The sequence below is a fragment of the Anser brachyrhynchus genome, assembly GCF_964034855.1.
Source record: "Anser brachyrhynchus genome assembly, chromosome: 3".
Lineage (NCBI taxonomy): Eukaryota > Metazoa > Chordata > Aves > Anseriformes > Anatidae > Anser > Anser brachyrhynchus.
The window spans coordinates 47,809,453-47,823,294 of record NC_137696.1 but is presented as its reverse complement, the minus strand read 5'-3'; the positions used below and the strand labels follow the sequence as shown (position 1 = coordinate 47,823,294).

At 43.3% G+C, this 13,842-nt stretch overlaps 2 protein-coding genes across 2 annotated transcripts; one reads left to right on the top strand and one right to left on the bottom strand.

The window, feature by feature from the left end:
- Positions 1–214: 214 nt before the first annotated feature.
- On the bottom strand, positions 215–5,866 carry EXOC8 (exocyst complex component 8). The gene is made up of 2 exons (XM_080585614.1): positions 4,197–5,866; positions 215–3,544 (listed from the first exon to the last, which is right to left on the bottom strand). The coding sequence occupies exons 1-2, from the start codon at positions 5,718–5,720 to the stop codon at positions 2,936–2,938; spliced, it is 2,133 nt and encodes a 710-aa protein (XP_080441740.1). The 5' UTR covers positions 5,721–5,866; the 3' UTR covers positions 215–2,935.
- Positions 5,867–5,910: 44 nt separating this feature from the next.
- SPRTN (SprT-like N-terminal domain) lies at positions 5,911–11,843 on the top strand. Its single transcript, XM_080585615.1, has 5 exons — positions 5,911–6,247; positions 6,954–7,053; positions 7,808–7,936; positions 9,018–9,285; positions 9,557–11,843. Exons 1-5 carry the CDS (start codon positions 5,970–5,972, stop codon positions 10,288–10,290), a joined length of 1,509 nt encoding a protein of 502 aa, XP_080441741.1. The 5' UTR covers positions 5,911–5,969; the 3' UTR covers positions 10,291–11,843.
- The last annotated feature ends 1,999 nt before the right edge of the window (positions 11,844–13,842 follow it).

Here is a 13,842-nt window from a genome sequence, read left to right as displayed (position 1 = left end):
ATGTGCTGACTTTGTAAGAACATAACTGACAGTTTAATTAGCATCTCTTGGCTTTTATCACCTTGCTGCCTCATACATCCACCTCACAAATGTTGACTGACCTGAAGCTCTTCGACATCACTGGAGATTTATTAATGGACTTGGACTTTGAAACAGGCCCTCAACATTCTCCTTCTGATGATGATGTAATAATAACGGAAATACACCACTGGTGTTGTATGTCCAAAAGGTTTTAATATATGGTCCTCACTGTTCAGAAAAGTTATTGCATTAAATTCTAATACATAAATTCATCTGAATTTAAAAAGAAAAATCATTTTACACATCACAATTTTGTCACAGCAGCTAAAGGAAACCAGATTTTATATGCAATTCTCTCAAGAGAAATAATAACTAGCAAAATTACAGCTAGCTCTTCCCCAAATCAACAAAACTGCTATTGTATTGTTCAGTAGTTTCTGCAAATCCCAATTTGAGCCACACTACCTCCACAAGTGAGCAGCTCAGGAAAAGAAAAGTGACATTCAAAACTGTTGTCTGCAAATCTGAAACGTATTTATTAAACAATGACTTTCAGCATGTGTCGGCTTTGTCTGTAACTGAATTAACACACAAAGTGGGGCTAATGTAATTTACACACCATTTTCCTTAAGCCATTGTTTTTCTTTCCATATGACTTTAAGAGATTTGCAAGTTAAAAATTATCAGTGCTCCTTACACCAGCTTATACAATTCAAATGTGTGGATTTGTAACAGGCACATGAAAATGACATTTGATCACCAAAGTGAAAGGTCAGATTCCCTGATCCATTAAAGCCAACATCCACGTAAGCCGACTGCCCCACAGATAACAGCAGATACAAGATCAGGAGGACCTGCATGCCTTAAATAGATTAATGCCCTCCCTTCTCCTTGTCTTCCAAAATGCCCACCATCATGCAGAGTTCTCACTTAAAATCCACTTGAAAATATTTCTCAAATTAAGTAAATCCGGATTGCTACCTTTGCCTATTTGAAACAGTTGACAGAAAATATATTACTTTAATACAATTCACCAGGTTCTGGTATCCGAGAGAGTCCACTAGTGGAAAAAAAAAAATACGCCTGTTCGGTGCTCTCTTGAAGCTAACATTCACATGAGTGCTAACTCTCCTCAGCCCTGTACTTTAAATTAAAACTATAGTTATTACAGTGGTTTTCAAACAGTTTTAGCTCAGAGCACTGAGTTACACTTTAAAAAACATTGTTTTTTGATTTTCTAGCAAAATACTCAAACGTTGGAGAGCAAGCAAGCAGACACTTCGCAAAACCTGACAGCTCAAAATGCATCCAAAGATCAAGAGAATGAAAACTAGTCACCAAAGCAAAGGCTGCATTAAACCAGAAGTGTGAAAACATGGAGAAATGATACACCTCCAGTATAAGCAATAATGGAGACAGAATGTTTTACTAGTGGTTTCTTTTGTTTGCTCACGCAGTCATGAGGCATTCATTATCATGACACAAATTGCAAAAGCTTTCATTTGAAAACACAAGAGGAATAGGATACTCAATTATTCCAGTTAAGATCACTTATTGAGGGTCTAATCCAATGTTAAACTGCAGCAATTTTCTCACAATTAAGGTCTGCACTAAAAGGGAAGTTTGTGCAGTTTAGAAGGTGATGCTGACAGCTTCCTAAAGGCAGGCTTTATGTAAGACTTGGCTTATTTTATCTCATATTTTGCCACTTACTGAACAAGACAGGCATCACCATTCAATCCAAACAAGAAAGCATTCGCATAAACTTCCCCCACCTACACCTGAGTTCTCAACCAGATACAGTCCTTGTGTTTTCTGTAAAAAGGATTGTTCTTGGTTATTGCTGTATTACAGGAAACAGTAATATTTTCAGGAGAGTTAGGGTGTGTATTTTGAAGATGACGTGATTTACAAAAAGCCCTAAACCCTGTCTTCTTATTCTCTGCTGCTTCTGTACAGCAAAACTAGAATCCAGTTTCTTCCAAGCGGAGCAGTATCTTATGATTCTCTCCCTGTTTGAGCATATCAAGAGCATTTATGCCTCTTTGCTGTGGTTTCTATCAGCAGGTAATGGCCCATAAATCATTTACGACAGCACCTTGAGCAAGAGCGCATACCTCACCACGTGGAGCTGAGCCCAGTGAAGTCCATGAAAAAACAAGGGGAACGCAAAGGGGAAGGGAAGAAAACTATCCTCATTTGTTCTCTGCAGGGATTGCGCGTTTCTGACAACAGTGGGTTTGTCTTCTAAGAGCAGTATTTTAAGCTGACAGGCAAGCTTATTAGAGGAAAAAGCCCCTTCACCTAAACACAAAAAATCTATCCAAATGAGATTTTTAATTTAGATCTGTCTCTGGAATGAATGAAGAGATTTTGCACGTTAGAGAAACTGAAGAGTCTGCATTGATACCAAAGGAATCACAATGTGCAAATCCACGTTATCTGTGGTGCTGAGTCACATCTAGATGGTGGATGTGCCTCACCAAATACCACACCCTGGGAGTGTTTCAGCACTTCCCCTTCCAGCAGAACACTGCCTTAAAAAAAGAACTCGGACAATGTGACAAGAAGTGATCTTTTCCTGCTGCACAGTTTACATATATTTAAGACTTTCACAAACATTTGGCCAAAAATTGTACACCATAGTATTTCCCAAGTCACAAACACTACACCAACCACTCTTACAGGATATGCTGTCCAAGCAACCTCAGTCCTACCTCTCACTCCCATACACCCTCCCAAAAGAAGTGTTGAACTCTTGAAGGCTATGACTGTAATTTTTCAGCCTCTGTAATGCTGCAGCTAGCCTTCCACATTTTTCAGGGACTCAAAAAACCATTTAGTTCATATATTCACTGTACAACATTTTCAGTAAGTGCCTTCACGCCCTGTTAATAAGAAGAGTTAGTTCACTTCACACCACAGAGGTGGTACTTTCTGGGTTCACACGCATCAACCTCGAAGCATTTCTCAGATCCTGCAGCTGCTTGGCTGGCTTTCCAACTCCTTCCTCAAATCTTTTTTCCACAACAGGAAGGACAGTTTCATAAAGGAAGGATGCATTCTGCCTAATGAATGCTTTCTTCTCAGGGTCCTGTTCACACCGTAAACTGTAATCAACGTGCTGCACAGCCACTAGGATGATTTCCACAAGACTCTCCAAAAGAACCATGTGTAGCTCTGGAAAGTAAAGCTTTAACGCTTCCTCCAAGAAGGCCATAGTCTGCTTAGTGAAAGCTACTACGGTATAGCTAAGGTTGACCCAGCAGTCATCACCAGTGTACTGGTCGAAATTCCCCACCCCGCAGCTCCTCATCTCCTCTCTGAGCTTCCCCAGAGCCTCTGGGGTCATGAGGTTCATCCTTCTCCACATCTCCTCAGAGTTGCGGTGCTTAGTGGCCTCGATGATGATATCCTTGTAGCTCTGTAAAGCACCTTTGATATCCTTTACCAGGAGGGCATGAATGATGAAGGTGAGATCCAGTCCAATCTCGCTGAGCTGCTTGCAGTGCTCTTTGGCTACCTTGGGTATTAATGAGAAGCAAAGTGTTAGTAGCTTGCGTGCCCCCTTTACACTTCAAACATTAACTTTTTTTCAATCATTCTCAGAAAGCAGGGAAGCATTTGTCATGTTTCATTTACTTCTTCTGCCTTAAGAAAATCCTTATTAATAAAGAAATCAATAACTGAAAGACAAGCCATGCATGTCAAAAATACTCTGGACAATCACTTTACAACTCCTTCCTCCCCCCATCAGTAGCTACTATAAGTAAAGATACCATAACCTGAGAGAGCTGGTCCCACAAAAAGATCAAGGCAGCATAGTCCAGAGTAGGCTTGGAAAACAAACAAAAAGCCTTCAAAATACTCATCATTCAGATGGGTTTTTACAAGTTTTAGGATCTCCTACTGGTCAAAGGCAAATTAAGAAAGAACACATTCTGTGTTTCTGATAAGGGCAGGGTTTTTCTTGCTGTGCATTCTCATCTTAACACTTTCTTCTGATAAACTGAAAAAAACACAAACCAACCCCACGTGACTATGAACTGTTCAATGCAGGAAACCTCTCCAGCAACACTCTGTCAACAATTTCTAGGGTTAGAAATGAAGATTTGCAAACCTTATAGCTTGCGTTCAGGCCACCTCTTCACACCACCCTCTGTGGTCACACTTACCTTCACACACTCCGCTGCAGTCGACAAGCTCTCTTTGCTGTCAAACACCTGCTTACTGAAGGCATCTACAAACATCCTCATGGACGAGCGGGCCCACACAACGAAGGCAGAGTAGCAGCCGTTGTTGCCAGCGAAGTCCGTCTCAAACTCCCTCGCCGTCTCTAGAAGGCTGGTGAAGAAGACATGGCAGAGTTTGTGGATGTAGAGCAGCGTGGCGCCTTCGATGCGCAGCTGCCGGATGGCCGTGTGCACCGCAGCCGCCCGGTTCTTCAGGAAGAGCTCGCACGCCTTGGTGGACTGACCCAAGCGAATGAGTTGTGACACGGCTCGGCGCGTGGCCCGCGGCCCTCCTCGCAGCGAGCGGTCTGGAGACAGCTCGAACACCAGCACGTCCGTGAGCTGCCGGACCCGCTCATCCACCTTGGCCCGCAGCTCCTTCACGGGCTGGCTCACGGGCTTGTCCCCCAGGTACTCGTTGAGCTTATCTAGGAGGTCCACCGCCCCCTCGAAGTCCCGCTGAGCAATGCAGACGTCCAGGTCCTCCGGCAGCTCCTGGATCCACTCAAGTGAGAGGTCGACCACCTCTTCCTCTGCAGAGGGCTCTTCCTCCTCTTCCTCATCCTCCTCCTCGAAGGGGTTGGTGGACTCGGGGGGCGTCGGGGCAGGCCGGGGCAAGGCCTCCTGCTCCAGGCGTCGCTTCTCGCTGAGGGCCCGGTTGCGCTTGGTCTCCTCCAGCACCTCCAGCCACTCCTTCTTGATCTTGGCATTCTCGGCCTGGAAGATGCGGCTCTCGGGGAACATGAGCAGCTTGAACATGTCCTTCATGGGCGGGTTGTCCTTGACGTTGACCACCGCCAGCCCGTCGAGGGGGTAGAGGGCGTCGTAGCGGTAGGCGCCGCGGCGGTTGGGCAGGGCGGTGGCCACGAGCAGGCAGTCGTTCATAAGGAAGGCGTGCACCCGCTGGATCTGCGCCATGTGGTCGGCGTCGTACTCCACCAGGTCGCCGTTGTACACCAGGTACTTGCCGGGGCTCTCGGGCAGCAGGTCGCGGCAGCCCTCCACCTTCTCCAGGAGGGTGGTGAGCGTCCGCTGCCGCCCCTCCTCGCCGCCGCCCGCCGCCTCCTTGGCCGACAGCGGCAGGAACGGGTCGGCGGCGGCGGCGGCGCGGCGGGGGCCCAGGGCGGGGTCGTCGCGGTCTGCCTGGAGGAGCAGGGCCTGCGTGACGGCCTCCATGATGCCCTTCTGCTCGGTGAGGATGTGGCTGAGCTGGTACATCTCGCTCTCCAGGTAGCTGATCTCCCGCGCCGTCTCGATGAACTGCCGGTAGTTCTGGTAGACGTTGCGCTTCAGGCTCTGCGCCGTCTCCTCGCTCAGCGCCTGGATGCGCTGCCGGTGCTCCTGCAGGTCCCGGTCGCCGTCCGACTGCTGCGACAGCTGCTTCACGTACTCGCCCGCCACGAAGCCGCCCGACTCCAGCTGCCGCCGCAGCCGGCTGCCGCCGCCGCCGCCTTCCCCCAGCGCCATGGCCCCGCCGCCGCTCCGCCGCCGCGCCCGCGCAAACAGCGCCGCGTACGCCACCTGCGCACTAGAGCGCCGCGGACGCCCCCGGCGCTACGTAACGCCGCCTGCGCACGCAGCGCTGCGTACGCCGCCGGCGGGCGACGGCGCCGGGGGAACGGCGGAGGGAGGGCGACGAGGCGGGCGCATGCGTAGTTGCGAGGCTGCGCCGTTTGTGGCGCAGTGCGCGTGCGCGGAGGCCGTGGGGCCGCCAAGATGGCGGCGGCGGGGGCGGCGGAGGGGGAGGACGGCGACCTGGCGCTGGCGCTGCAGCTGCAGGAGCTGTGGGAAGCCGAGGACGGGGAGGCGGCGGCGGCCCGTGCCGAGCCCCCGGCCGTCCCCGAGCCGCTCCGGCCGCTGTCGGTGGTGGACGAGGCGTGGGAGCTGCTGGACCCCAGCCCCGACGTGCGCGGCCTGTTCGTGCAGCTCAACGAGGCGCTCTTCTGGGGGCGCCTGGCCGCCGTGGAGGTGGCGTGGAGCCCCCGCATGACGCTGTACGGCTCCGGGACGGGGACGGGCTGGGAGCCGCGGGCAGCCCCGTATCTTGCCGGCGGGGACCGTGCGGGGCGCCGCTCGGTCGCTGTTGCAGGGTTTGGGGAGCTCCGGGGTGCGGGCAGCGGGTGTGCAGCTCAGGCTGCTGGAGTCTTACCCCCTCTGCTCCTTAGATTGGGGTATTGAGCTGCTAGAAGCAGAGTTCGGTACCGACACCAAAATTTGAAACGCTTTCTGATAGGTCAACCCACTGCGTAAAGGTTCAGTGAGAGTCAAAAGAAGTAGAGGGAGGATGAAATTGCAGCAGCCCCCAGTGTGGACCCACAGCCCCTGCTTTAGATGTTTCTCTCCATCTGGAGTTTTAATGAAAGCAGTGTTTTCCTTCATGGACACGTTAGCTTGGAATATTCTTTTATTTTATTTTATTTTCAGGATTGCCAGCTATTAATAAAATGTTCATAAGAGTTCTAATAAATTATACTTTATCTTTTGGTAGTTCCATCACAGTTTATTAAGAACAACTTGTGAGCTTTTATTCCTTGCTTAGTGATGTCGAGTTCTTGGAGCAACTACCAAAAGCGTGTTTCATATTCAAAGCTACTTAGTGTGTGTTGGAAGGGGCCAGCATTTTAACTCCCAGTTCTCAGTTTACTTCGTGTATTGCAAAAACACATAGCTTTCAATATCTTGTTTCTGTGTCTCTTTCAGCTGTGCTGGAGTGTGTAGATATGAAGGAAAAGGTGGAATGTGTTCTATTCGTTTAAGTGAGCCGCTCCTTAAGTTAAGACCGAGGAAGGATCTTGTTGAGGTATTTGAAAATTGCTTATGAACCTGCACATAAAACATAGTGCACCTCACCCCCCATGTTTTACATTTCGTAACGCAATTTTTATGTATGGCGACTTAGAGATCATAGAACAGTGGTGACTATTGCTGTGTTTGTATTGCTTGTGTGGGCAGTGTCATTTTAGTTGCATGCTCCTAAAGGAGCAGCTCCAAGTAGGAGTCTAAAGACACTTTTTTTACTCACTTGAAAGCCAAAAAAACACATTTCTTTGCTTCTAAATTATTCTTTAATATTGAAAACAGAATAGTCTGAAAGTGCAAGTGGGAAAATGGCTGTAGCTTCATCTTTAGGCTAGTAGCAGAAAACAAGGATATAGGGTATGACTGTAAATATATTTTTGTGCTGCTTGTTATGCATGTGTCAGACTACTCATTTGAGTTGACTCGACATTCAGTTTTGCTCAATGAAATAGAGTCTCAACCTTTTTACAAGTATCTCTTTCGTTGTGGAGGGGATGACCCCTTTAAAGATCTGACTGGGCTTGAGGATTATTTTTTTCCTTTTTGGAATGTCTCTTTGTAAGTATTTTATGGAAATTGAGTTATTCTACCCGTCATATTAAGTATTGTGTTTTTATGACCCAGGTTCAACATGCGAACGCATGAAAATTAGATCAGTACCAATATAAATGTAAAGGAGTAAAATACTTCCAGCTTAATTCTGAAATTATATGTAATGCTTTTCAGTTAATAACTAATTATTTTCATCGTTTCAGACACTGTTACATGAAATGATTCATGCGCTGCTCTTTGTCACTAATAATGACAGAGATCGTGAATCTCATGGGCCAGAGTTCTGCAAACACATGCGTCGCATTAATCGCTTGACTGGAGCCAATGTCACGGTAAGCATAACCCACCTGATGTAATATATTTTTTTTTCTTGATTTAGTAACAAGTTTTTCGATATTCCGGATGTGGTATAAGTAATCTAGTTGCTTTTCCTTGGTACCTCCGCAGTTGACACCATTATAAATTTGCATCTAATTCTGACAATTACATAGCTATTTTGTTGGGGGGTGATGGAGGGAACAAGTTGAGGAAGATGTAGTGAGTTTTTAGTCATATAATTACCATACATACCCTCTGTACAAATTTTCCTGTAAAGTTTGTTTTAACCTCGAAACAACTTACGAGTTCAGAGACAGAATAGCTCCACGTTCAGAATAGTATTTGTGGAAGAGCAGTCTGGTTTAGTTCAGATTTGTATCAGTAGAGGCTGATGAGTGGATGATACTTAAAATTCGTGTCCCTGGTAAGATCAATTCAGATAATAGCTGGAGGGAGAATGCAACACTAGTATTGTGTACAATCCATTCTAAACAATGTATTTTTTAGGGTGTAATAATAGATATACTTTTAAAGTGGTTTTATTGCAGTTCAAGCAAGATAGCCAGGACATATTGCTATATATCTTTTCATTTTTAAAACTCTGTTTATTATCTAAAGATCCAGCCAGGTTCAGCTGTTTTAACCAGTAATGTGAAAATCGTGGCAGTAATATATCTTGGGGATTAAAATGTAAAACCAAGGTGTGGGGAACAGGGAAAAGTTGTTTCTCACAGTAGTGGTAGAATAAAATTTTTTCAAAGCGGGACAGTAAAATTCAGTGGAACAATGCAAGGGCTTTTCAAATCACAGAGCACTTGTCAGTGTTCAGGTCCCCTAGGAGAACAAATCATGTTTATTTTGCGAAGAAGGCACTTGGAGAAGGACTTTCTTTCTACTGTGTCTATTCCATTAGCAGATAAACTCTCTTTTTGCTTCTGGACACATTATTGATGTGCAGAAGTACTTTGTCTTTGACCTGTATTATGAAAGAATGGAGTGATGGTGTGTGTGTATATATGAAGTTTGTAGAGATAGTGACTAATAAAATTAGAAATTTTTGTATGACTGGTGCTCCTTTTTGTTTTTTAAACCTAGATCTATCACAATTTTCACGATGAGGTAGATTTGTACCGCCAGCACTGGTGGCGATGCAATGGCCCCTGTCAAAATAGAAAACCTTATTTTGGGTATGTGAAACGTTCGATGAATAGAGCACCCTCTGCACGAGACTTCTGGTGGGCTGAGCATCAAGAGAAGTGTGGAGGTACATTCATAAAAGTGAAGGAGCCAGAGAACTTCTCTAAGAAATCCAAGGAAAAAAACGAGCCAGCAGAACTTCCAAATTCCAAGTCAACTAACAAAGGTATTTAAAATATTCTTTTCTTTTCCAAACTGTTTCTGTCCTAACAGTTCCTTGAACACATACAGGTCCACCCTTATGTGAACTTTATGTTACTATTACGTAGCAAAGAACAGAGCCTATTTTATAAGTGCATTTCTAGGCTCTTTCTCAAGTGTTTGCAGAAGACTTATTTTGCTGCACTGTTTTCAAGCAGCAGACTTTTCATGTGAAGCATAAAATTCTAAGCCAGTGGTTTGTATATGAAAAAGTTACTAGCTTTTCTCTTTTGCAGACAAGAAACACGTGGGTGCTAAGAAAGATCTGATTCCTTTTAGTGGAAATGGCTATCGGCTTGGAGGAAGAGATGGACTCTCAGAAAAAAACATAAATTTCATCAGCAGCATTAAAAACAGTGAAAAATCTGATTGGCAGCATCGATCAGCAGGAAGCACAATACCAATCCCTAAAAACGAGATAAAATTTGAAAAATCACCCCGTAATGGTATCTCTTTTCCGTTCTATACTGATGATACCAGTAAGAAGGTGAACTTGGCTTCGAAGCGTGATTTCCCTAAACTCTCTGTTGCTGATACAAAAGCGTACAAGAATGTTGGCGGATCACCTGTTAAAATTTCTCGTGCCACGGAAGAGCAATCAAAGCAAGGCTCTGCAAAAGGCAAGAGGGCTTTACCATGCTATAATAACAGGCCACCAAAACTAACTTGTTTTGAGCAGGCAACAACGGGTCAGGTAGCATCTGAGAAGAAAGGTTTGGAAAGTAGAGTGCAGCAATGGCCAAAAAAGGAAGACAAAACTGCCTTTGAAAACTATTTCATAAAAAAAGAGAATACTGATACTACTTTAAGTATAAATACACCCGTGAAAACCAAAGCTGAATCTACAGTGTCCTCTTCTGCAAGTTCCAGTGCTACTGAATGGAAGGAAAAAAAAGTCAGTTGTCCTGTTTGCCAGGCTGAGGTTTTGGAGCCTAAAATAAATGAACACCTTGATTCTTGTCTTGTGTAAAGCCTCTCGGAGGGCTGCCTTGAAAAAAATAAACCAAGGCTGAAAACACTGCTTGAAAACTAGTTTGCTCAGGGTTTGCTTAGCTGTAGTTGTTTCTGTGTGCCTGTCCGGAACTGCAATTTAAACTACTGTCAGCATGCTGAAGAGTAAGTTCTGTGGAGCTGCACATCAGCACTGACTGGAAAACTAGCTGCTAGTTGTGTTACAAAAACTCTAATGCTCATGTTTTAGTAGGTGGATGCTTGTGCTAACGTTCTTATTGCACAGCCTGGGTATTGCAAGAGAAGGTGGATACTTGCTGAACTGCAAGTTTTCAAGGCAGTTTTAAAAATGAAGACATTTTAAGTCCTGCTAATTTATCTTTGTTCCTAGGACCATTTTTTACATATTTTTGGCTGTTCTTAAAGTTAACCACTTGTAATAGATAAACATTGTCTACTGTAACGTAGTTAAACACCAGATAGTTTTAGAACAGCAAGTATTTTGCTTAAGCCACCCTTACACTCTCAAGTGGTCCTTCTAACCTCTGACCTTTTAGAGAAGATAGATGTGAATGAGAAACTCACGGGAAATCCAGAGGGGCAATAAAGATGCTAAGAAATCAAACACAGAATACTTGGTAGATTAGGAGGAGGCTCTAGGCTATGAGGGCTCAATTAAAAATAAATAAATAACGGGGCTTTGTTTCCAAGAGGATTTGAAAGCTAGCTATTCTGTTAAAAGTTGCAGTGGTCAAATGCAAGCTAATAAACTTCGGTCTTCTGTGCGTCTTTTGGTCGAGGATCCCAGCTAGGTTCTCCATCCACTTTTTTTTCCTGATGTTTTGCACAAACTTATTGATAGCTTACTACTTCTCAGCATACAGGTATTATGTACATGAACTGCCCCACGTGGGCTGGCTCTGGTAAGTGAAAGTGAGGAATATTGGGAGCAAGACTGGTAAAGACTGTTTCTGGCCATGTCATAACAGGCTTCACAGTTTTTCAGTTTTCAGTTAAGCTTCCAGTGCTTTACAGACCAAAATGGCATTGAATTGACTTTAGCTGACAGTCTTTGTTCTGCTACTTCAGTAAGTCAGCCAGTTTGGTGTTTAGTATTCATCAGGCCAGGCAGTTGAATACTAAAGCCATTGTGCTGTAAATTGTGGCTGCTGAGCAGATGTGTATTCAATATAAACCTTCTGAAATGTTTACCGTTCTTTTTGCTGCTGAAAGTACTTAACTGGTTAAACGATTAACAGTTTGATCCCTTACTTGTAAAACTGGTTATGATTATTTTTGTTAGAAAAGGGAAAAAAAAAATGCTGTTTCATATAATACCAATGCTACAACTTTAAATGGCTATATTAGCCTTAGATACACGTATTTTATCTTTATATACAATACTTGGAGTTCTTTTTTGAGACAAATAAACTGATGTGCAATAGAATTTGGTAAGTTATCTTTACTCTTTTGTAATGGTGTATTTTAAAGTTTTGACGCTACAGATGTTTAATATGAATCAGTTTGTTCTTGCATTTCCTGAATAAATTGTTAATTTTACATTTTCATTAATCCTGGTTTTCACATGACAGTCATGGCCATCTTACATTACTCATCAGTGCTTTCAATTGCTTATCCAGTAGCTGTCTGGTTTAATAGATCCTTTCTATATCAACATTTTCCCTCTTTATATTTCCCTTTATATTCACCAATACCCATTTTTAAATTGTATTGACCTCTGCCATGTCTGCTGTATGTATAGACCAGTTTAACTTGTGTTGCATTTCATTGAAAAACGCTGATTTTTACACAAACTGCTTCTAAAACTTAATTTGGCATGTTCATTTTCCATACATCGTTCTTAAAGCCACAGTGTCTATTAGTATTTCCAGTGAAACGTGACATTTACAAGGACAGCATTACTCGGAAGTATTTGGACGACAAGGTGTGTTTTTTTTTTGGTGGTGGTGGTGTTCTTTTCTTTTTATGACAAGGACTACAAGTCTCTCACATGAATTGTTTTTTGAGAGATGTTTCTCTTATCAGGAAACTGATGAGAACAATAGTTTGTCTTCCCAACTGCAACTGGTGAGAGTAAAGGAGAGGAGCAGATTATGGGTACTGTCAAATGTATTGTCATACTGGAATGGAATTTTTTTTAATGTTGTCTTTTACATCAACAACGTTTATTTGAACAGCAAATAGAAAACAAATGTGGGAATTGATCTGTAGTATTCAGTGAATAATATAGCCTATGAAGGGGAAAAATAGTATTAACTATTAACATTGGAAAGTCCCATTTCAAATATAAAATGTCCTAAAGATGCAGTAAAATATCTTTTTTTTAAAAAAAAAAAATCAATTTTGAGTCAGAAAACATCCTTCATATCCACCCAGCTTTTTCAGCTGTTTTTAACAGTTCATGGCCTCATTTTTGGGTATGTTACTGTGAATGCTATTTCAGTAAGATGTAGTTCTTGAATAGTTTCCATTACAGCATTATGATAATGAGCACCATGCATGCTTTTTAGAATTTGCTAGTAAATTTGGGTCAAAGGGAAAAAATTTTGCTTTCTGTGTCAGTTGTCTTTGTCCTGAGCGAGCTTGGAAACTGCCTATAACAACACAGGCTGGTAGAGTAATGAATATTGAACAAACTGTGCTCTTAAGTTGCCTTGAAAATGGTTATTGAGCAAGAAACCCTGAAGGTCAAATATTTTCAAGTATTTTTTTTTTTTACTTTTAATGGAAACATTATCTAGGAAGTTGGAGCTCCTGTTTCCACCAAAGCAGAATTTTTCTCCAGATTAATAAATGAGCATCTTGCCAGAAGATGTGTAATAGGAATAGTCTGCTCTATAACATGTCTAAAAAGTGATAATGTGCCATTCTGTACTATCTCCCGTAGTACAGCCACTGTGTATTCACTTGGGATATCTAGGTGCTATAGGAAGTATAATCTTACAGCAAGTTCAACCCTAATTCCTCTGAGTAAGCTGATGAGCAGGCTATTTATGTCTAGGTGGAAGTATGATTCTCAGGGGAGGTACTGTTGCTTGCCCTGCATAGGAATTAGGTACGTGAGCCTCCTTTCTAGGAATGCTTTCAAGAGAGCTCAATGTTCATGTAGAACAGCCTTCAGCAGGGCTTATCCTATCATGTGCCACCTGCTGCTGTACTGTGTAATGATGTGTTCCAGAAAAAAAAATAAAATACAAGGGGTAGGGAGGGCTTAGTTGTAACTGGGCAATTCGTGAATAATCCCAGAAATGTAAAGTGGCTTTTCAAACTTCAAGCTTCTCTTCTCGCAGCAGCAAGATGTACTGTGGAGTAAATTTACTGTAAGGATTTTCTTCCTTGTGTGTTCTTCTGAAGCCCCTTGGTTCTGTTGTGCTTTTCCATCCACACAGAACATGCGAGCCAGCACTCATTCATTTTTTGCTCTAAAATATTCAAGTTCTGACTTGCGTCTGATTTATTACTGCTGAAGTCTGAAGATTGATTAAACAATTTGTATATGAACTCGAAGACTCTGCATTAAATTGCCCTTAAAATGTAAATTACAGGTAGA